This window comes from Macaca fascicularis, chromosome 3, assembly GCF_037993035.2.
Source record: "Macaca fascicularis isolate 582-1 chromosome 3, T2T-MFA8v1.1".
NCBI classification, from domain to species: domain Eukaryota; kingdom Metazoa; phylum Chordata; class Mammalia; order Primates; family Cercopithecidae; genus Macaca; species Macaca fascicularis.
Window position 1 is genome coordinate 128,845,212 of NC_088377.1, and position 24,229 is coordinate 128,869,440.

A 24,229-nucleotide genomic window follows, 5' to 3' on the forward strand; every position below is an offset into this window, starting at 1 on the left:
TGCCACTGCACTCCAGCCTGGGCAACAGAGCAAAATCCTGTCTCAAAAAAAAAAAAAAAAAGTTTGAAAATGCTTATGATGCAATATAAGTAGGGGAAAAGGATATTAAATTGTGCCTATATGAACACAACTATATGAAAAACTTGCACATAGAAAAAAGGATTAACAAGAAATAGACCAAATTGTTCACATGGTTGTCTTTTTTGTGGAGAGAATATCAGTAGTTCATTTGTTTCCTTCCAAGTTTATATATTTTCCAAGGTCTCTATAAGTTTGTAATTGTTTAATCATAGAAAACCCTTTTTTGGTCCTTGGCCACAAACACAGGTTTTATGTAATTGCTCTTTTAATGAGAATAAATGTTATATTTTGCTTTGTTTAAAACCTATATTCCCATAGTTATATGAGCCCTTAAAATTATTAAGAGGCTGCATAATATAATGTTTCTGGAAGGGTACAGAAGAAACAGCAGTAATTACCTCTGAGAACAGGGACATGGCTTCACATTTTACCCTTACATTTTACCCTTTTGTACATCTTGTGCTTTTGCCACATGCATTTATTGTTATTCCAATAAATAAGTAAATATGGATTGCATACTCCATCTGGTTGGTGTTTCATAATTCTAAAACTATATTGCTACATTTTTAAAGATGATATATTTTTCTACTTATTAACTTATGTTAAACTAGTAAATTTATAGCTTATTTAATAGTTTCCCTATTGATAGACATTTAAGACAGTCTCAAGTGTTTACTATTATAGAAAATACTGCACAGATAGCTTTTGCTGTAGTTTCTTTTTTCTTTGAATAATTAATTGGGAATAAATGCTCAAATAATTATATGTGGCTCAACTGCTATGTAAGTGTATTGACTGACTGCTGCCATTTTGAATTCTGAAAGGGTTGATTAAATTTATAACACTGCCAGAAGAATATAAGGGTATTGGCTTCATTAGCATCACCAGCATTGGATGTTGGAAATGATTATAGATTTTTAAATGCTACAACAGATGTAGATAACAGAGAACTATCTATAGAACTCTTTTTGTATGTGTGAATTGAAATAATAGTTTATTTTCATGTGAATCCAGAAAAATGTATATGAAAACCTTTTTTCCTCTCATTTCTTATATGAATAGAATCAAGCTATAGAAGTGGTCTGGAGTCAGCAGCCTGCATTCTTGAGCTGGGTGGAAGGCAGGCATTTTAGTGATCAAGGTGAAAATGTGGCTGAAATTAACAGACAAGTTGGTCAAAAACTTGGACTCTCAAATGGGGGACAGGTAAGCACATGTGATGGCAGTAACTTTCTTCTAATGTCACATAATATAGCAATAGAAATAAAATTAAAAGTTTACATTTTTTGTTAAAGGAGGTGAGATGACACCTAATTTGTATGCTATTATGTAACTAGTCTAGGCTATTGAAGCTGACTATACTGTTTTTAGGTCATTATCTTGTATTTTACCATACTCCCTACTTGCTTCTTATTCTACTATTTAACTCATTTTCCACATTCCCTAATTTTAGTTTCGTGAAATTATTTTTCCTTTTGAATTACTAGGTTCTGCTTACTATTATTGAACTTCGTTTCTGATATATTTTATAAACTTCCATGGTCTCACTTGATTAAAAAATTCAGCTGGGTGCGGTGGCGCACACCTATAATTCCAGCACTTTGGGAGGCCAAGGTGGGCGGATAACTTGAGGTCAGGAGTTGGAGACCAGCCTGGCCAACATGGTGAAGCCCCCCATCTCTACTAAAAATTCAAAAATTAGCTGGGCATGGTAGCAGGCACCTGTAATCCCAGCTACTTGGGAGGCTGAGGCAGGAGAATTGCTTGAACCTGGGAGGCGTAGGTTGCAGTGAACTGAGATTGCACTGCTGCACTTCAGCTGGGTAACAAGAGTGAAACAATGTCTTGAAAAAAATAAAAAATAAAAAGTTCTACAACAGAGGGTTATTATTTTTCCATTTTTGTCTTCCCTTATGAGTTTAATATGCTTAGATTATAAACCTGAAAGCTTAAAACATGTCTATTTTTTGTTTTCTTATGTTTATCAAGTTATTCCTTTAAACATTTTCTAAACTGTAGGAATAATATGAGGCTGGGCTCAGTGGCTTATACCTGTAATCCCAGTGCTTTGGAAGGCCAAGGTGGGAGGACCACTTGAGGCCACGAGTTCAAGAGTAGCCTGGCTAGGCAACATAGCAAGACCCTATCTCTACAAAAAAATAAAAAAATTAGCTGGGCATGGTAGCGCATGCTTGTAGTCCCAGCTACTCAGCAGACTGAGGTAGGAGGAATGCTTGAGCCCATGAATTTGAGTGACCTATGATTATGCACTCCAGCCGGGGGCAACAGCAAGACCCTGTCTCTTAAAAGAAGAAGATGTAGTAATAATATGTATTCATTATAACTATTTTACCATTGAAAGTAAAAAATAAGTTTTTACCTTTCTCCAGTCCCATCCTCAGAATGAATGTCTACTGTTTTGGGGGATCTCAGTAGACCTTTAGGATTGGAAGAATGAGATCATTCATATTTTCTGCAATTATTATCCCACAAAATATTTCAGATACCTTTCCATGTATTACAAACAATGTGCATTTAACATGTCTCTCTTTGTCTCTCACTCTCTGTGTCTTTATGATCCTCTGCTGTAGCCCTGCCACTAAGACACTATCTCCTGAAGAATCACTGATAGGAACAGAAAGTGGACTGACTAGCCCAGGAGTCCTTAGCTTCTTAGGGGGCAGGACCTGCTTTGTGCTTTCTCAGAATCAGATATATATGTGGACTGAAACGTTTAAAAACAGAATAGCTAAGGGTGCTATACATTTAAAACGTATATAGATGGGGCTACACTGCTCTCTATTACCAATTTCCCATGACAATACACGAGAGTGCCAAGTCTTTTTAACTTGTTTTAAGCACAGACTAATTTTGTTTATGCATGTTTTTGATGAGAAGAGACTACTCATGAGAAATCTATAAACCTAACACTAGTCCCTTGCATACTCTAAATTGTTGCTAGAATCTTAAAATTTTAGCACCAGATGGACCTTAGAAATCATTAACTTTGGTGCTTTGTTCTACAATACAAGGAGATGGAATATTTCACCCAGGATTGCTTAGCAAGTTACAGTTCTGCCCTCTGAATACCCGGCACTTCCCTATGGGCATCAACTTCCTGATTTTCAAGTCTTAATTAGTCTCTGAAGAATCCTACTTGTTTTTAACTCCCATTTGCTTTGAAGTGACTTTACCTGATTTTTTTTAGATTCCTTATTGTAGCAATGTCACTAAGAAACTGAGTCTCTAGCTTCTTGGTGGGCAGGAGCTGCTTTGTGCTTGCTCAGAATCATCCTTTTCAGTAAGGGAGATATTGTAGAGAAATTTACTGAGGAGTGTGGGGGTGAGGCACTCAGGGAAATTCTGCTCCAGTCCACAAAAGCAGAGAGGAAGAGTTGGTTACCTAGAGTATTTAACATGCAGAGGCTTTGGATTTTACTCCTTTAATCCTTGGAAATGCCTATAGAAGGGGAAAGGAAGTAAGATGGTGGCTCCAGCTTATAGACATACTTGTGTTTTATATATTTAAACTATAATGAGAGGGTATTATTTGTTTTACTTAACTTTTAGCTGTGAAGGATTATACTTCTAAATATTTGTCTCCAATGTCTATTTCAGTGTGTTTTTCACTTTTCTTGAAGCAGCATGGCTGTTGCAAAACTTCTAGAAATAATGAGAATATTTACATATTAGATCAAGCCATAACTTGATGATATAGTCATTTCTTCTTATATTTTTTACTTACATTTTTACATTTTAGTGATTACTTTCATTTTTGAAAAATGTGTCATGCTGAGATGTATTTTTCTTCATTCTGTAATTAGTTATGAAACAGTTTTTCCTAAAATGCTGAGTATATCAAGTCCTGGATAAGAATAAGTACTCAATAAATATTTGTCACATGAAAGACTACACATATAGCCAGGCATAGTGGCTTGCACCTGTTTTCCCAGCTACTCAGGAGGCTGAGGCGGGAGGATTGCTTGAGCCCAGGGTTTCCAGGCTGCAGTAAGCTCTGATTGTACCACTGCACTCCAACATGGGTGACAGAGCCAGTCCCCATCTCTCAAAACAGAAAGACTACATAGACTACATATACACCCCCCTCCAAAACACACACACACATCTACTTACCTAAAATGGTAAGAAGATAGCTTTTTATTTTCTAGTATATGACACAGAAAAGTTTTTTTAAAGTAGTTTTAAATTTTTAATTTTTTCTAGGTATTTCTCAAGCCATGTTCCCACGTGGTATCTTGTCAACAAGTTGAGGTGGAACCCCTCTCGGCAGATGATTGGGAGATACTGGTAAAGAAAACCAAATAAGAACTCTCTCATTTAAGGTTAAATTACTTCACAATATCAATGTCTTTAGATTTCTCTTCTCTAAGCTTTATTATATATTCTGAGTTGGTTTTGAATTATAAGAATGAATTGGGGCCAGGCACAGTAGCTCATGCCTATAATCCCAGGACTTTGGGAGGCCAAGGCAGGTGGATTGCTTGAGACCAGGAGTTCAAGACCAGGCTGGGCAACATGGTGAAACCCCATCTCTACTAAAAATACAAAAATTAGCTGGGCATGGTAGTGCGTGCCTTTAGTCCCAGCTGCTTGGGAGGCTGAGGCAGGAGGATTGCTTGAACCCAGAAAGTCAAGGCTGCAGTGAGTCAAGATCATGCCATTGTACTCCAATTTGGACAACAGAGTGAGACCTTGTCTCAAATAAAAAAAAAGAATAAATTGATAGAGATCTAATGTACAACCTGATGACTATAGGTAATAAAATTGTTAAATGAGTAGATTTTAACTACTCTTACCACAAAAACAAAAAAGTGGGTAACTGTGAGGTGATGTATATGTTAATTTACTTCACTATAGTAACCATTTTACTATCTATATGTAGCTCATAACATCATGTTGTATATATTAAATATGCACATTAAAATTTGTTTTTTAAAAATGAATTGAGATTTTTCCTACTAGACATGGAATGGACAAAATGTAAAGTGAGTTGATCTTTTTGTCTATTGGTTCTAGGAGCTGCATGCTGTTTCCCTTGAACAGCATCTTCTAGATCAAATTCGAATAGTTTTTCCAAAAGCCATTTTTCCTGTTTGGGTTGATCAACAAACGTACATATTTATCCAAATCGGTAGGTGCTATTGTAATATTTGCTGTCATATTCTACACTATAGCACTGAGTCCAAAGTAGAAATGAATGTGCACTAATAAGCTTTATTTTCAACACAGTTGCGCTAATACCAACTGCCTCTTATGGAAGGCTGGAAACTGACACCAAACTCCTTATTCAGCCAAAGACACGCCAAACCAAAGAGAATACATTTTCAAAAGCTGATGCTGAATATAAAACACTTCCTAGTTATGGAAGAGACCAGAAAGTCATGATGAAAGAACTTCAAACCAAGCAACCTCAGTCAAATGCTGTGGGAATCACTGAATCTAACGAAAACGAGTCAGAGATTCCAGTTGACTCATCATCAGTAGCAAGTTTATGGACTATGATAGGAAACATTTTTTCCTTTCGATCTGAGAAGAAACAAGAGACATCCTGGGGTTTAACTGAAATCAATGCGTTCAAAAATATGCAGTCAAAGGTTGTTCCTCTAGACAATATTTTCAGAGTATGCAAATCTCAACCTCCTAGTATATATAATGCGTCAGCAACCTCTGTTTTTCATAAACACTGTGCCATTCATGTATTTCCTTGGGACCAGGAATATTTTGATGTAGAGCCCAGCTTTACTGTGACATATGGAAAGCTAGTTAAGCTACTTTCTCCAAAGCAACAGCAAAGTAAAACAAAACAAAATGTCTTATCACCTGAAAAAGAGAAGCAGATGTCAGAGCCACTAGATCAAAAAAAAACGAGGTCAGATCGTAGTGAAGAAGATGAGAAGGCCTGTGTGCTACAAGTAGTCTGGAATGGACTTGAAGAATTGAAGAATGCCATCAAATACACCAAAAACGTAGAAGTTCTCCATCTTGGGAAAGTCTGGGTTAGTATACATTTTATAACTTGGGAGAAATTTTATGTGGCTTAAACATCCCCAAATTATGAATTAGAATAGTATTTCATATATAAATTGAAAATCAATTAAAAAGAAACACAGTGCCTAAAGCTTCGGGGGACACATTTACACTTTGCAGTAAAGTCCTTGTATGGATAAAGATTGTGTATTTTCTGGCCAAGTAAGCTTGAATAGGTACAAGCTTAGGTAGGTTCAGGCCCAGAGAGGTCAAAATTACTTGCCTGAGATTGCATAGTTAGTAAGTGTCGATTCAAACCTAGGCAGATTGACTTGGGGGTTCATCAGCATGGAGTGCCCTACAAAGCCTCCCACCTTTAATGCTTGCAGATTTGTTCCCCAGTTACCAAAAGCAACTTGTTAATACTTAGGGAAAAGGGCCAGTATAGGGAGAAATCCATGGCATGAGGTAACCTTCCTGCTGCATGTGGTGGCACCTGGATTGGAATGCATCCAGAAGCTGCTTACCCTGCTGGTGTCTGCTCTTTAATTTGTGTATAACACAGAGGAAGTAGACATGGCAACTAGTGTTCCAGCCCCTCATCCTGGCCACAAATATTAAAGCTACCTTTATATGACGTAAGTCACTAGTCCATTTATTTGAACCTAAATTTGAACCACTGTAAAGTAAGACTTCATAGTGATAAAGAGAGGAACCTGTTAGGAAAGGGAATAAAATAGAAAGGGAAGGTTGTCTCCTTTTGTAGATTTTTTTTTTTTTCTCCAACAGTTTTACCTGTGACCTTTATGCAAATAACTGACAAAGCATTAATCTCTTTGGCCTACATCATTTTCTTTTCTTTTCTTTTCTTGTTTTTTTTTTTCTCCTTAGATGGAGTTTCATTCTTGTTGCCCAAGCTGGAGTGCAGTGGCGTGATCTGGCTCACTGCAGCCTCCACCTCCCGGGTTCAAGTGGTTCTCCTGCCTCAGCCTCCTGAGTAGCTGGGACTACAGGCATGCACCACCATGCCTGGCTAATTTTTTGTATTTTTAGCACAAACAGGGTTTCACCATGTTAGCCAGGCTGGTCTTGAACTCCTGACCTCAGGTGATCTGCCTGCCTCAGCCTCCCAAAGTGCTGGGATTACAGGCTTGAGCCACTGCTCAAGCCTACATCATTTTCTAAAGCTCCAGACCATTCTTTTCTTTTCTAGTCAGAGGCTTGCTTTGTTGCCCTGGCTGGAGTACAGTGGCATCGTCTCCACTCACTGCAACCTCCACCTCCCAGGTTCAAGTGATTCTCCTGCCTCAGCCTCCGGAGTAGCTGGGACTACAAGTGTGCGCCACCACTCCTGGCTAATTTTTGTATTTTTAGTAGGGATGAGGTTTCACCGTGTTGGCCAGGCTGGTCTTGAACTCCTGGTCTCAAGTGGTCCACCTGCCTCAGTCTCCCAAAGTGCTGGGATTACAGGCGTGAGCCACTGTGCCTGGCCTCAGATCATTTTTTCTGTTAGCTTTAAACTGTCCGTTCAGGAGATCCCACTGCATTCTCAAATTCAAAATGTCTAACACTGAGCTTATGATTTAGCTGGTTCTGTCATTAGATGGGAATATCCTTTTATTTCCTTGAAATTATATGGTGAGAACAGGGAGAAGTGCTGATGGTAAAGTCCTGTGATTAAGATAGCAGTAAGGACTCAGCCCTTCCCAGTTCACTGAAGGTTGAAGAGCCATGAACAATGAGAAGTCACAGTAGGTGAAATCAGATACTAAAATGGACTTGGCTTGAGAGATCAAAATTGATCACTTGGTGGTACAACTAACAAATTCATGTTAACTTGAACCTTTATTACCCTGTGAAGCATAGTGATTTAAAAAAACAAAAACAGGAAACTTGATTGTTAAATTCTTTTTAAGTCAGAATATGTACCTTAGAGTTTTTATTTATGCTTTTGTCTACCATTAATATGTCTGCACATGCTCTTTAGAAGTTAATAAAGTCGTCTTTATGTCTTTCAGTGCTTACATATATTTGAGAAGTTGAGAGAAATTTTTAACATCATTATTGAGATATATATATATGGGTTTTTTTGTTTTGTTTTGTTTTTTGTTTTTGAGATGGAGTCTCGCTCTGTCACCCAGGCTGGAGTGTGGTGGCGTGATCTCCACTCACTGCAAGCCCCACCTTCCAGGTTCAAGTGATTCTCCTGCCTCAGAGTAGCTGGGATACAGGCTCCCACCACGACGCCCGGCTAATTTTTGTAGTTTTGGTAGAGACGAGGTTTCACCATGTTGGCCATGCTAGTCTCAAACTCCTGACCTTGTGATCCGCCCACCTCAGCCTCCCAAAGTGCTGGAATTACAGGCATGAGCCACCGCGCCCAGCTGAGATAAAATTTAAAGTGTACAATTCAGTCATTTTTAGTATATTTATGCTAGTTGTACAACCATCACCACAATCTAAGTTTAGAACATTTTCATTAGGGGGTGGGAGAAATTTTACTCTTTGCTTTTTAGATTAAGTTTCTGTCTGGATTTAATAATTTAATCAGACAATCAGGCAGATCGTCTGTGATTAGTTTTGGCCATTCCAGCTTCTTCACTGGTTGTCAGCTTTCACAAATAAAGGCTTCTCCAAGATTAGAAATATCATTTAATTTGAATGTAAATGTACCATAGTTTAAAAGATGGGTTTGGTGGTTACAGTCAAATACATTCATTTAAAGCTCTAATTCTGAAGATTATGTAAAGAAAAGGAAAGAAATGTAGGGAGAAGATTGAAATGTTCATGGTGTGACAATATCTGAACATCCATCTGGTTACACTGTTGATATCTGAATGTTTGTGTCCTCAAATTCGTATGTTTAAATCCCAACTCCCAAGGTTATGGTATTAGGAGGTGTGGTCTTTGGGAAGTGATTAGGTCATGAAGGTGAAGCCTTTATGAATGGGATTAGTGCTGTTATAAAAGAGAACTGTGAGAAATAAGTTTCTGTCATTTATTAACCACCCAGTTGAGGATATTTTGATATAGCAGCCTGCATGGACTGAGACAACTATGAGTTATTATGATAGCTTCTGTTATATCACCTAAATTCATAGAAGCTAATATATCAATATTTATGCTATGAAATATTTCTTAACCAAGCTTTGAATATATTTATATTTTTGTTTATTTTTAAATTTCAGATTCCAGATGACCTGAGGAAGAGACTAAATATAGAAATGCATGCCGTAGTCAGGATAACTCCAGTGGAAGTTACCCCTAAAATTCCAAGATCTCTAAAGTTACAACCTAGAGAGAATTTAGTGAGTTCAAATATATATGTTACATCAAAATTCTTTTACATGTTTTGTAAGATTTCTAGTTGCTTTAGTTAAGTAATAAGAATGTTGTATTCCTTTTTGATACAAGTCTTTTTTTATTATGTTAAACTATATATAACATAAAATATGCCATGTTAGCCATTTTTACGTGTATAATTCAGAGACATTAATTACATTCATAATATTGTACAACCATCATCACTATCTATATCCAGAACTTTTCCATCACCCCAAACAGAAACTTGGTACCCATTAAACAATAATTCCCCATCCACTCCTTTCCCCAGTCCCTGGTAATCTCTAATGTATATTGTGTCTCTATGAATTTACTTATTCTAGATATTTCATATATAAGTGGAAGTATGCATTTGTCTTATGTATCTGACTTATTTCATTTAACATAATATTTTCAAGACTCATCTGTGTTGTATGTATCAGAACGTTATCCTTTTCATGGCTGAATACTATTCCATTGAATGCATATACCACATTTGTTTATCCATTCATCTGTTGATGGACACTTGGGTTGTTTCCACATTTTTGGCTGCTGTGAATAATGCTACAGTGAACACTGGTGTACAAATATCTGTTTGAGTTCCTCTTTTCAGCTCCTTTGGGATATACCTAGGAATTATGTTTAACTTTTTGAAAAGCTGAGAAATCTTTAATAAATGATAACACAAATATGTATATTTGCCAATGCAAATATGAATATTTTTTGCTTTCTTAAGAGGTTGATAATTTTGCCACACGGTCGTAATTTTAAAAAATTGTCCCATGTTGTTTCAGTATTAATATTGTAGCCTAAAAGAGTGCTAGACTGTTTTACTTTTCTGCCCAGTTAATTCTTCAGATACTGGTAGAGTCAGGAAATGAGATATTGAACTTAAAGATCTTTGTAGGTGGGGTCCAGTGGCTCACACCTGTAATCCTAGCACTTTGGGAAGCTGAGGTGGGAGGATTGCTTGAGGCCAAGAGTTTGAGAACAGCCTGGGCAACATAGCAAGACCCCATCTCTACAAAAAAAGGTAAAAAAAAAATTAAGCCAGGCGTGGTAGCTCACACCTGTAACCCAGCACTTTGGGAGGCTGAGATGGGTGGATTACTTGAGGTCGGGAGTTGGAGAGCAGCCTGGCCAACATGGTGAAACCCCATCTCTACTAAAAAGATAAGAATTAGCCGGGTGTGGTGCTAATCCTGTAATCTCAGCTACTCAGGAGGCTGAGGCAGGAGAATCACTTGAACTGAGGAGGTGGAAGTTACAGTGAGCCTAGATCTCACCACTGCACTCCAGCCTGGGCGACAGAACAAGACTCTATCTCAAAAAAAGTAAAAATTAAAATTAGACACATGTGGTGGCACATGCCTGTAGTTCTAGGTACTCAGGAGGCTGACTGAGGTGGGAGGATATCTTGAGCCCAGGAGTTCAACACTGCAGTAAGCTATGATTGTGCCACTGTACTCCAGCCTACGCAATATCTCAAAACACATTTTTTAAAATAGATTATTAGGCCAGACGTGGCAGCTCATGCCAGTAATTCCAGCACTTTGGGAGGCCAAGGCAGGCAGATCACCTGAGACCAGGAGTTTGAGAACAGCCTGGCCAACATGGTGAAACCCCATGTCTACTAAAAATACAAAAATTAGCTGGCAATGCCTGTAATCCCAGCTACTTGGGAGCCTGAGGCAAGAGAATCGCTTGAACCTGGGAGGCAGAGGTTGCAATGAGTGGAGACTGCGCCACTGCCCTCCAGTCTGGGTGATACAGTGAGATTCTGTCTCAAAGAAAAAGGAATTTGTTTTCCTGTCTTTATAGTAGAGGGAGGAAAGGGAGAATGGGGTTGGAATGGTTACTGAGTGAGCCAAATTATGGTAGGTGTATCACTGGGCATAGAGAAAATGAGCATTTAAAACTTTTCCACCTAACAGATGTTTCTTCAGGCTACACTGCACTCATTGTGCTAACTGTAATGTCAAATCCCAAACCTGTGCCTATAGAATATGAACATCCTTCATTGGATTTGTTTGGTAAGGCTTACACTTTATTAGGAAGATAAGATGTTAAAATAAGGGTGTTAAAGTTAAGTTCAGTTATGAGGATAATTCATTACTATTCCTTTTTTGGCAGCCTAAAGACGTAAGTGAAGAAGACATAAAAATTGTATTTTATTCATGGCTACAGCAGTCTACTACCACCATGCTTCCTTTGGTAATATCAGAGGAAGAATTTATTAAGCTGGAAACTAAAGATGGTGAGTACATTTGTTATTTTGACTTTTTTTTCTATTTAAATAGTTGTACATTTTTAATTGTTCTTGCAACCTGTCATACATGTGAACAGTATGTGAATAGTGAAATGTAATTATGATAATTAAACAGTAGATTTTATGTATTGAAAAATATATTTGGCTGAGTGCAGTGGCTCACGCCTGTAATCCCAGCACTTTGGGAGGCCGAGGCAGGTGGATCACTTGAGGCCAGGCATTCGAGAGCAGCCTGCCAACATGGTGCAACCCCATCTATACAAAAAAATACAAAAATTAGCCAGGCGTGGTGGTGTATGCCTGTAGTCCCAGCTACTTGGGAGGCTGAGGCGGAAGGATCACTTGAGGTGATCACTTGAGCCCAGGAGGTCCGTGTTCATGCCACTGCACTCCAGCCTGGGCAACAGAGCGAGACCCTGTTGCAAAAAAAAAAAAAAGCCTTTAACTTAAATAAATTTGACATTTAAAATCTTAAATTATTTCATCTCTGTTTCAATACTAACTCTGTATTTATTACTTTCTTTTTAATAGGGCTGAAGGAATTTTCTCTGAGCATAGTTCATTCTTGGGAAAAAGAAAAAGATAAAAATATTTTTCTGTTGAGTCCCAATTTGCTGCAGAAGACTACAATACAAGTAATAGCATATTATTGAATATTTAATAAAATACTATTTGTTACATATGATCGATAATAAAGTATGAATTTCCTTGTAACATCTTGCATTGTGAAGTGTATTAAAAACCAGGTAGGAGTAAGGAATAACTTGATTTAAAATATTTTATTTTATTCTGTAATCTCTTTAAAGTATCTGTACAAATTATTGACTTATCCTAAATTTAAAAATGAATGCCTTAGCACAGTTAAGTTCCAAGAATAGAGTTGATCGTGTTAACTGGTAAATGGGTCATGATTTAAAATTCTTCTAGGATTGAAACAAATGAAAACGTAGTTTTAAGGGTTTGATTTTTTAAATTCCTATTTTTACATGCAATTTTACTGTACAAGCCATCATATTTTGACAGTTCTTAAATTTGCAACTCTTCAGAAATATTATCAGATCACTTTTCTTTGCTTCCATAAGTTTTTTTTTGTTTTTTTTTTTAAAGACAGTGTCTCGCTTTGTCGCCCAGGCTGGAATGCAGTGGCACGATCATGGCTCACTGCGGCCTTGACCTCCCAGGCTCAGGTGATCCTCCCACCTCAGCATCCCAGGTAGCTGGGATCACAGGCACATGCCATAATGCCTGGCTAATTTTTGTATGTTTTGTAGAGATAGGGTTTCACCATGTTGCCCAGACTTGTCTTGAACTGCTGGGTTCAAGCAATTGTTCTGCCTTGCCCACCCAAAGTGGTGGGATTACAAGTGTGAGCCACTGCACCCAGCTCTTCTAGAAGTATTTTAAGAGTGGTCTTTTTTTTTGAGACGGAGTCTCGCTCTGTCACCCAGGCTGGAGGGCAGTGGCACCATCTCGGCTCACTGCAACCTCCACTGCCCGGGTTCAAGTGATTCTCCTGCCTCAGCTTCCCTAGTAGCTAGGATTATAGGCAAATGCCACCACGCCCTGCTATTTTTTGTATTTTTAGTAGAGACGAGGTTTCACCATGTTGGCCAGGCTGGTCTTGAACTCCTGACCTCAAGTGATCTGCCCTCCTTGGCCTCCAAAAGTGTGAGCCACCACGCCCAGCCAAGAGTGGTCTTTTTACAATATTATTTTTTGATTAGGACATTCATTCTTGTCATTATAAAACTGAAGATACTCTAGTTATTTAGAATTTCAGTGTTTTGGAACTAGACATTGTTTCTGTATTTTTGAAATATTATTGAAGGAATACCATTTGGAGAAGATACAAATGTAAGAATTGTGAAAGGATAATTGTGACACAAATCAAAATTATAAATAAAAATATATCTGTAAAATGTATTAAGGCAATAACATTCTTTCTGCTTGTTGACCATAAATATTTATGTTCTCTGGATGGGTACATTGTTATTGTCAAGGGTGTTTAAATAATGATCTTGCATGCGTAATTTATCTATTCTCTCTGGTATAACAGAATCAGCAATTTAGTTTTCTGGGACCCGAGAAAAACATGCAAAAGACATACTTTGAAATGTAAAACTGATTTTTCCTTGCAACTATAGGTCCTTCTAGATCCTATGGTAAAAGAAGAAAACAGTGAGGAAATTGACTTTATTCTTCCTTTTTTAAAGCTGAGCTCTTTGGGGTAAGAAGTTATGGCCAAACTAGCATGTTTAGAGACGTGTTTTCGTATTATATCTGGCAGAGTTTTCAATGTAAATATTAAAATAGATGTTAATATCAATAAGTGATATTACTAATGCATTAGTAGATATTTTTTCAAGGATTGTCTCTATCTTCACGCCTAGCTTAAATTTGCCTTGTCTTCTTTTTTTTTTTTTTTCTTTATTTTTATGTTTTTATCCATCCCTGGTGGTAGGGGATAACCTTGTCTTCTTCAATAACTAGAAGTCTGAAGCTTGTTAGAAATTTTACTTTGAGAATTGATCGATGAGAAGAAAGCAACTAGATATCACCTGGATCATATATGCTTGAATAAAACAATAATTCTTAGAACAAATAAATACATTTTAAAAGTTAAAGCCAAAAACATTAGTTAAATGTTTAAAAATATTTCAAATTAAGTTATTCCTTCACTGTCTTGTATTACTGTAATAATTTGGATTATTTGTGTTTTTCTCAACTTTTAAAACAAATATTTAAAAAATTCCTCTTTTGATTCAGTAGGGCTAGATTAAAATATAAAAAATATTTTAACTCCTCTTATTTTCCATATTTCTTATATAATATGAGAATCTCTTATAAGCATTACCTCTTAGAAGTCTTCACAGAAGCTTTGGTAGATGTAGTAGTAGCGCTTTGATTTCCTAGAATGGTATAATCTGTAAATGTTTTAGTAAAAGGATTAAACCATAAAGTCAAAATGTTTAAATACAGCACAGTGTTTATTAATATAAAATAAAATCTCTCTTTTTTTTTTTTTTTTGAGATGGACTCTTACTTGGTCACCCAGGCTGGAGTGCAGTGTTGCAATCTCAGCTCATTGCAACCTCCCGCCTCTTGGGTTCAAGCAATGCTTCCTTATCAGCCTCCTTAGTAGCTGGGATTACAAGCATGCACCACCACACCTGCCTAATTTTTTGTATTTTTAGTAGAGATGAGGTTTCACCATGTTGGCCAGGCTGGTCTCAAGTGATCCGCCTGCCTCAGCCTCTCAATGTGCTGGGATTACAGGCGTGAACCACTGCGTCCTGCATAAAGTAAAATCTCTTGAGACTCTTATGTGATCATATAAAGTGGCAGGCAGTCACAGTCCAGAAGTAGTTTAAAGTTCATGTTTGTATAATGTAATCTACAGATTGATACTGGATTTCATAGGTAATGTTTAAGAGGAAATAAGTTTTTAGTTATCCTCAGTACTTCAAAAGCACCCATTTATGATTATGTTGATTACTAAATTAAATCATTTGAAGGTTAGAGGTGTTTTTGTGTGTGTGTTAAGATTCCTTAAGGAGTTCTATTAGGGCACAACTTTTAGTAACTGCACATTTTTAAAGTAATAAAACTAATTTTAAAGGCTTGGAGGCTGGGCTTACACCTGTAATCCCAGCACTTTGGGAGGCCGAGGCAGGTGGATCACCTGAGGTCAGGAGTTTGAGACCAGCCTGGCCAACATGGTGAAACCCTGTCTCTACTAAAAGTACAGAAATTAGCCAGGTGTGGTGGAGGGCAGCTGTAATCCCAGTTACTTGGGAGGCTGAGGCAGGAGAATCGGTTGAACCTGGGAGAAGGAGGTTGCAGTGAGCTGAGATCATGCCACTGTACTCCAGCCTGGGCGACAGAGCAAGACTCCGTCTCAAAAAAAAAAAAAGGCCTGGATTCAGTTTTGACATTAATCAGTATACTTTCTCTCAAGTAGGGGACAATTTCTAAGATTTTAGTCTTTTAAAATTTATTAACTAGTCTGAGCATGGTGGCTCATGTCTATAATCCCAGCACTTTGTGGGGCAGAGGCAGATGGATCCCTTGAGCCCAGGAGTTGGAGACTAGCCTGGGCAACATGGCAAAACCCCGTCTCTACAACAAATGAACACACAAAAAAACCAATCAGCTGGGTGTGGTGTTACACGCCTGAAGTCCCGGCTCCTTGGGAGACTGAGGCAGGAGAATCACCTTTGCCAGGGAGTTTGAGGCTGCAGGGAGCTGGGTTCACGCCACTGCACTCCAGCCTGGATGACCCAGCAAGCCCCTTTCTCAAAAAAAAAAAAAAAAAGATATAAAATAAATTAATTAACTATACTGGGAAGGCAAAATTCAGCATTTTTTGTAGCTAAATTTTATCCTGCTTCAGTCTTTTATCATGTAACCATGTATATCTTTTACAGAGGAGTAAATTCCTTAGGCGTATCCTCCTTGGAGCACATCACTCATAGCCTCCTGGGACGCCCTTTGTCTCGGCAGCTGATGTCTCTTGTTGCAGGACTTAGGAATGGAGCTCTTTTACTCACAGGAGGAAAGGTAAGTGGTTAAGGTGTGCTCATTTTTCTGTAACACTTAATAACTTTTCATTTACCTTTCTTTGGGTTTTGACCAGGTATTATATAGGGTTTATACGACATATGGAAAGCATTCATTTATTCACTAATATTTCTGTGTGTCTGCTTTTAGGTGTTGGGGGAGTAATGACGAATAAGAGTGATGTTCTCCATGCCCTTTTTCTGTGTCAGTTGATACAATTATATGGTTTTTCTTTTTTAGGCTATGAAGTGCTGATAGGGTTGAGTAACTTACAAATGTTGAACCAGCCTTGCATACCTGTGATAAATACCATGTAGTTGTGGTGTATCATTCTTTCTACATTGCTGAGTTTTATCTGCTAATGTTCTGCTGAGCTTTTGTCCATTTAAGTTTGAAAGTGATTAGTTTGCAGTTTTCTGTTTTTGTATTGTCTTTGTCTGGTTTTGCTATCAGTGTAAATCCGGCCTCATAAAATGAGTTGGGAAGTATTCCCTCTTCTTCTTTTATTTTTTTGGAAGAGACTGTATAAAATTGAGGCTGAATCTTGGTGGTTGCCATAATGACAGAAACTATTTCTGTGACTGAATATATTGGGAATTCTTACAAAGCAATTATTTTCTAGGGAAGTGGAAAATCAACTTTAGCCAAAGCAATCTGTAAAGAAGCATTTGACAAACTGGATGCCCATGTGGAGAGAGTTGACTGTAAAGCTTTACGAGGTATGAGTATGGTAACACTCTACATAAATCCCTTTTTCATTAGAAAGACAGGAATGTTATAATTAATGCTATCAATCTAAAAAATACACATATCATCTAGTCTTTAACTTTTCTGTTTATCATTTAGTCATTGAAATTTCTTAGAAATTTTAAGTCTTTGGCTTTCTAATGTTTTTGATAAAATTTCTAAAACTCTCCATATTTGATGGAAGCCTATTTTTTTTTCTAGCCAGAACTCTTTGTAGACTACATTCCTGGAAGTGCTCACTGACACCACTCTGAAAAATTAGTACTTAGAATATACTCTAATTGGTATAAATGATCTCTGAATTGCTATGGGAAACTGAGAGAATGGTTGCTTCAGGAGAGAGAAAGTAGGAGGCTGTGGAAAGCAATGAGGAGAATTACAGTTTACCATAGAACACTTTTGTACTTTTAAAGTCCTTAACATTTACATTATCTATTCAATTAAAATTTTTTTTTTTTTTTTTTTTTTTTACTTTGAACAGTCAATTTTTCCCCCTTGGGTACCTCTATCATATAGTTCCAACTAATCATGAACTTGTGTGTTTCCTGTTCTTTGTAAATTTAAACTTTGTAACTCACCAGGAAGTTTGAAGCCAAATTTGTGATTCAAATATAGCAACTCCAGGATCTCTAGGCAGATGCATTTGCATTTGATTTTACACGAATCTTGATCCCTTACTCTCACTTATGTTTTCCCACATCCTACTTTTTTTATTTTGTTGTAGGCCATCTAAAATTTTCAATGGAGTGAAACTGGGTATAAATGAATACATGCATACAGAAATTATAGTAGCATATTCCTTTTCTTTTTTTCTTTTTTTTTTTTTTTCTTTTTTGAGACAGTCTTGCTCTGTCGCCCAGGCTGGAGTGCAGTGGTGTGATCTTGGCTCACTATAGCCTCCATCTCCCAGGTTCAAGCAATTCTCATGCCTCAACCTCCTGAGTAATTGGGACTACAGGTACATGCCACCACACCTGGCTAATTTTTGTATTTTCAGTAGAGATGGGGTTTCACTATGTTGGCCAGGCTGGTCTCAAACTCCTGAGCTCAAAGTGATCTGTCCGCCTTGGCCTCCCAAAGTGCTGGGATTCCAGCATAAGCCACTGCACCTGGCCTCCTTTTCTGAGTTTTATAAAATTTGATACTTTATTGTACCCTTTGAGACTGTATTAATTGAACCATGTTAATGATGAACAAGTTTTTGTGATTGGTATATTAATAAAATATAGATCAAATTTTTATAGTTAAATCAGTATTGAGCTTTTCTAGTGTTTTCAAAAGGACAACCTGAACTTTCCCAGCACTGAAATAATATTGAAACCATTTCATATCTTCTGTATTAAGGAAAAAGGCTTGAAAACATACAAAAAACCCTAGAGGTGGCTTTCTCAGAGGCAGTGTGGATGCAGCCATCTGTTGTTCTGCTGGATGACCTTGACCACATTGCTGGACCGCCTGCTGTCCCGGAACATGAGCACAGTCCTGATGCAGCGCAGAGCCAGCGGCTTGCTCATGGTAAATGCATCCACCACTCGGTTAAGGTCTTGTTCTTTTGTCAGTCAGCATTTTTAGTCTTAACAACAAATCTACTCTCTTCAGAGAATAATATATGTGTTATGTTAAGTGTTGTGTTTGAGGCCCCTGATAGCATTCTACAGTTGTCCTATAGACTATGTATTAGTAAATTGGTAGAGTAAAAACAATGTGAAAATTCTGCAACTTCATGCTTAGTCCTTTAGGGTTTTTCATTCTCTTTTACTTACTGTTTAATTTACAGATTTACTCTTTTGTTCATTTGACAAATATTTGACAAACGCTTGTGCACAGTCTGTATTCTCAAAGTCTAGGAGAAAAAGAAGGGTGAACAGTGTTAGTACAGAACAATACTAATAATGATGGCTACTGTGTATGAGTAGCCATCCCTTTCTTGGCTTTCTTGGATTGCTTTGTATTCTGCATGAAGATATTCCCTGGGCTTTACAGGTCAATAAATGGAAATTCAGAGAGATTAATTTGACCAGGATGACCAACAAGGAGGTGACAGAATACACTATGCGAGAAATATACACAGTAGTGTAGGAGCATATAACCTATACTGGGGTTGAGGTGGGATAAGGAGTTATCAGGGAAAGCTTTTTAGAGGAGTTGATAACTGAGCTGAGTTTTGATGGAAGAGTAGAAATTAGCGTGAACCAATTTCATGCTAATAAAGAAGCAAAGGAAGCATGGTCTACAGGCAAAAGCACAGAGGTGTAGGAAGTAATGATACTTTGGGGAACACCCTGTTGACTGGAGCTTAGAGTGCAAGGAGAGGAGTGCTAGGGAGGTGAGGTTGGAGGGTTTGGCAGCACTGACTTGCTTCAGGGTTCTTAAGAACTGAAATAGATATAAAATGCAACCAAGAGTGGCTTGGATTATATTACCTAGTGTGTTAATCTCAAATTTTGAAATCTATAGCATCTATAGGACTGGTGTTACTAATCTTACACTCGATCTGTTACTGTTCTTATACTAGATCTATTAGTCCAGAGTTTAAGGGAGTGCTGCAAATTTCTAGGTTAGGACAGGACTCAGATGTACATTATTAATGCCAATTTCAGTTCTGACCTTCTCGTATGAAACCTTACAAGACCTGGGGTAGGAAGAGATTGTTCTGGAAGTCGTAGGAATATGAGCTGTATTTTAACAAACAGAATACAGTATGGAAATTTATCACCCTTCTAGAATATTTATTTCAGAGACAAATTTTTATCATTTGTTCATTTCTTTCATAAGATCCACGAGTAGGGAACCTCATTAGACATTGCTCTGAGTATATGGTCTGAGTTTGCAGTACCTCTTGTGCTTCCATTAGATTTATTAGGTCCTTGATAGATAAATCAGGGAATAACTAGATGGATTCATTTTTTAAAGACATGAAAGAGTGATACCATACATACTCCACCTTAAAGGTCAACCTAGAGTATCATTATTATTAATGAATGTATAATTTTTAAATTTCATGTTTATTTTTCCTAAGCTTTTACACTATATTGCTTAATTTCAGCTTTGAATGATATGATAAAAGAGTTTATCTCCATGGGAAGTTTGGTTGCACTGATTGCCACAAGTCAGTCTCAACAATCTCTACATCCTTTACTTGTTTCTGCTCAAGGAGTTCACATATTTCAGTGCATCCAACACATTCAGCCTCCTAATCAGGTAATACACTACTTGTAAGGATTATTGAATTATGTCCCTTTTCTAGAAATTATTTTTCAATTTTATTAGTAATTTGTGGCTTTAAACTTATGCTTCTATTAATGATCTTAAGGATATGTAAGTCAACATTTGATGCATGTTGTGCTAGAGGCATAAATTATAATTTATAGCCACCTGAAATGTTAGTATGCACTTTCCAAGAAAATGCATTTTTTGAAAATGGTATTTCTTTGAATGAGAAAAAACAGAAATAGATAGATGGCTTTTAAACACTTCATTAATTAAATTTTTTTTTCCACCATCACATAATGGCACTTAGTCCCCTTTGGGAACTCATGAGGGTTTTAGTGGCACTGAGCTGAAAGAAGTATGTTCCAGGACTGGCAAACATATTTTAAATTCTTAAAAAATTTCACCTAGCATCTACCCTAAATATTCAGACCCTGTGCTAGTTAACTGCTATTGAAGAACAAAGGTATTATATCTATTATTAAGGATAATAGAATGGTATTTGAGATATTGGTCACTGAATATGTTTTTAGAAATAAGTTTTATAGGAACCAAAAAAAAATTATTAAAGGAACCATGTATTACTAAAAATGCTTCTTACTGGAGAAAGAAATGACAATCATTATTAATGTGATTTTTTTACAACCTTATTGAGATATAATTTAAGTACAACAAATTCACATAAAGTGTATAATTTGATCAGTTTTAACATATGTAGATGCCATGAAACCATCACCACAATTAAGGAAACAAACATTTTCATCACTCCAGAAGCCTCCTAGCCTTTTTACTACCCATCCCTCCCCACTCCATCCCCAGACAACTACCAATGTGCTTTCTGTCACTATAGATTTGTCAACTTGATTTTCTCCAAATATACGTTCTAAAATATACAGTTGAATAAAATTGGAAATTTGAATTTTGTGCTTTTCTTTAGGAACAAAGATGTGAAATTCTGTGTAATGTAATAAAAAATAAACTGGACTGTGATATAAACAAGTTCACCGATCTTGACCTGCAGCATGTAGCTAAAGAAACTGGAGGGTTTGTGGCTAGAGATTTTACGGTACTTGTGGATCGAGCCATACATTCTCGACTCTCTCGTCAGAGTATATCCACCAGAGAAAGTATGTTTTACTATTAAAACCTGAACTTGGAATCTTCTTTCTATTGTGGAGAAATGTAATTGTAGTAAGACAAGAATTAAATATATTCCATTGTAGTATTTGAATAAGCAGTTATTTGAGTAGAAAATTAGTGTTTCCAGCTAAAATGATGGCATATTTTGAAAATTCATATAGTGAAATATAACTACTAAAAGAAATTTTGTTTATTTTTAAACAGAATTAGTTTTAACAACATTGGACTTCCAAAAGGCTCTCCATGGATTTATTCCTGCATCTTTGCGAAGTGTCAACCTGCATAAACCTAGAGACCTGGGTTGGGACAAGATTGGTGGGTTACATGAAGTTAGGCAGATACTCATGGATACTATCCAGTTACCTGCCAAGGTATGTTTAAAAAAAAAAAAAGAAAAAGTGAATACTTACTCCCAGAAGAACCACTGTATTATTGGCTTTGGCTTTATGTGTTAGCTTGCCCAATCTCCATGTGAGTCAACAAGTGTTTACTGACACTATTTTAGGTATCTAAATAAATATCTGACACTATTTTAGGTACTTTAACAAATTTTTATTTTATTAATTAATTTTTTATTAGAGTTGAGACCTCACTGTCATCTAGGCTGGAGTGCAGGGGCACACTCACAGCTCACTGCAACCGTGAACTCCTGGGCTCAAGCAATCCTCCTGGCTCAGCCTCCCCAGTAGCTAGAACTGCAGGCATGAACCAACATGCCCGGCTAACTCTTTAATTTTTGTAGAGACAGAGTCTTGCTATGTTGCCCAGGCTGACAGATTTTAATGTGTATGATGCAGTCTTTGACCATAAGAAACTTATAGAAAGCTGAGGTGATAGTTACAGTAAATACATTTTGATGTATAATTCTGTTTGCTTTAATCATTCAAATTGTAGTAAAACAAGATGAACTGTCTGCTGCGATTTGAGCAGAAATGGATAGGAATAAACTAGGAGGTAGAAGAGTTATCAAGGTTAACAGGACTGATGGGTGAAGCTAGATTTCCAGACCTGGGATGAAAAGCAGAGTTGGCAGGTATAGACGAGGCAGATGGCAGGATAAAGGAGACAAATGTAGATTGTTCTTCAGAAGATCAGATGGTAGAGTCTAGGAGGTAGTGTGTTTTAATCAGAAATCTGAGAGGCACAGATCATTGCATAAGATCAGGGACCCGTGCAAAGGAGTGAGAAAAAAAAAATGGGTAAGGACCCTGGGTTTCATGTAACTGCATGGCAACTCCTGGGAACAGTGGCCACTGGAGCCTGGGACATGCTGATTGCAGCCCAGGACTATTAAAACCAGTGTGAGAGAACATGGGCATGGAAGTACTAGCTAGCAGGATCATGATCCCAATGCTGGGATTGGGTGGGCATCGAGCATTAGTACATGGAGATTCAGTACATCCAGATACAGTACATGGAGACTATATGTGTAGTTACATATATAGTCTGGGCTTCTTTCAGATTAGAGCAGAAGTAGAGGTGAGTGGGAATATTCTCAATAGAGGGAACTAAATAGGCATACCTAATAAAGGAGACCAGGATATTGCTGACAGTAGCCTCATGTTTGGCTCACCTGTTCAAAAAGTCCTCTTGTTCTCGAGCAGTGGTGCTTTAAAAGGTAATTTGAGAAGCAGTCGATTATTTGTTCAGCCTGGAGACTCTTGGGATATTTTACTATCTTTGATTGAAGAGATTTGAATGTACACAGCCCTCATAACTTGCCCCATGAAGCATATCCGTGAAAGGCACTATACTTGTTAAAAGATTGGTTTGTACTTTTAAAATGTAGTACTTTTAATAAAACAGGAAAAATAGAAAGAAGTTCTGATGCAGTTATATGCATTTTATATAGAATGTGTTCTTAATTGGAAAAAATTTGTAGTAGTTCCTTTGAGTTCATTTATAGTTTTTAGTAGGAATTTTATTTTCTACTGTTGTACTTGCTGTTACTGAAGAAAGGTGGTGGTGATTACTATCTGAATATTTTTTTCTATACATTGATCTTTAGCTGCTACTTAGTCATTTCTGTTTAGACTTGAGCTCTTTTTCATATTTTTTTGTTGTTGTTGTTTCTCAGTATCCAGAATTATTTGCAAACTTGCCCATACGACAAAGAACAGGAATACTGTTGTATGGTCCGCCTGGAACAGGAAAAACTTTACTAGCTGGGGTAATTGCACGAGAGAGTAGAATGAATTTTATAAGTGTCAAGGTATGTTGTCCACTTCTTTTTTCATTGAGGCAAAATTTATATAAATGCAGTTAGCCATTTTAAAGTGTACAATTCACTGACATTTAGTGCATTCACAATGCTATGCAACCACCACCTCTTTCTAATTTCAAAACTTTTTCATTCCATTCCTTCTTCCGCTCATCCCCTGGCAACCATTAATCTGCTTTTTGTCTCTATGGATTTGCCTTTTCTGTATATTTCATATAAAAGGAATCATGCAGTATGTCACCTTTTGTGTCTGGCTTCTTTCACTTATGTAAAGTTTTCATGGTTCATCCAGGTAGTAGCATGTATCAGTACTTCATTCCTTTGCATGACTGAATAATGTTACCATACTTTCTTTATCCACTTATCAGTGGTGAACATTTGAATTGTTTCTACCTTTTGACTATTATGAATAATGTTGCTGTAAATATTCATGTACAGATTTCTCCATGGACATGTTTTTATTTCTCTTGGGCATAAACTGAGGAGTAGAATTGTTGGGTCTTAGGGTAATTCTCTAACTTTTCAAAGAACCACCAAACTGTCTTTCACACCAACTGTACCATTCCCACTGGCAACGTGGAGGGTTCCTGATTCTCCACATCTTTACCAACACCATTATGTTTGTCGATTGTGGGCTAGTCTCACATTTGGAAAGCTAGTAGGAACAGCGATCCATCTATTAAAAGTTGTGT

General features: G+C 37.2%; 1 protein-coding gene and 1 long non-coding RNA gene across 31 annotated transcripts in view; one reads left to right on the top strand and one right to left on the bottom strand.

Moving 5' to 3' along the window:
- PEX1 (peroxisomal biogenesis factor 1) overlaps positions 1–24,229 on the top strand; it is a 42,257-nt gene that overhangs the window by 5,474 nt on the left and 12,554 nt on the right. For 11 of the 30 annotated variants that reach the window (XR_012432674.1, XR_012432677.1, XR_012432676.1 and 8 more), the window contains 15 exons: positions 1,144–1,287; positions 4,306–4,389; positions 5,119–5,233; positions 5,332–6,098; positions 9,258–9,377; positions 11,524–11,647; positions 12,191–12,294; positions 13,804–13,886; positions 16,087–16,219; positions 16,842–16,938; positions 18,311–18,481; positions 20,013–20,167; positions 21,114–21,303; positions 21,521–21,687; positions 23,394–23,528. Coding sequence is in view for 18 of the 30 variants with exons in the window: in XM_015447753.4 (XP_015303239.3) it covers positions 1,144–1,287; positions 4,306–4,389; positions 5,119–5,233; positions 5,332–6,098; positions 9,258–9,377; positions 11,524–11,647; positions 12,191–12,294; positions 13,804–13,886; positions 16,087–16,219; positions 16,842–16,938; positions 18,311–18,481; positions 20,013–20,167; positions 21,114–21,303; positions 21,521–21,687; positions 23,394–23,528 (2,589 nt within the window). In the remaining 12 variants the exon portion in view is untranslated. Of the gene's footprint in view, positions 1–1,111; positions 1,288–4,305; positions 4,425–5,118; positions 5,234–5,331; positions 6,099–9,257; positions 9,378–11,523; positions 11,648–12,190; positions 12,295–13,803; positions 13,887–16,086; positions 16,220–16,841; positions 16,939–18,310; positions 18,482–20,012; positions 20,168–21,113; positions 21,304–21,520; positions 21,688–23,393; positions 23,529–24,229 lie in introns of those variants that run through there. The other 19 variants (XR_012432679.1, XM_074035525.1, XM_074035523.1 and 16 more) reach the window with 9 other exon arrangements.
- Positions 18,701–23,069, bottom strand: LOC141409896 (uncharacterized). The gene is made up of 2 exons (XR_012432686.1): positions 22,890–23,069; positions 18,701–18,809 (listed from the first exon to the last, which is right to left on the bottom strand). It is a non-coding gene; the product is annotated as an uncharacterized lncRNA (long non-coding RNA).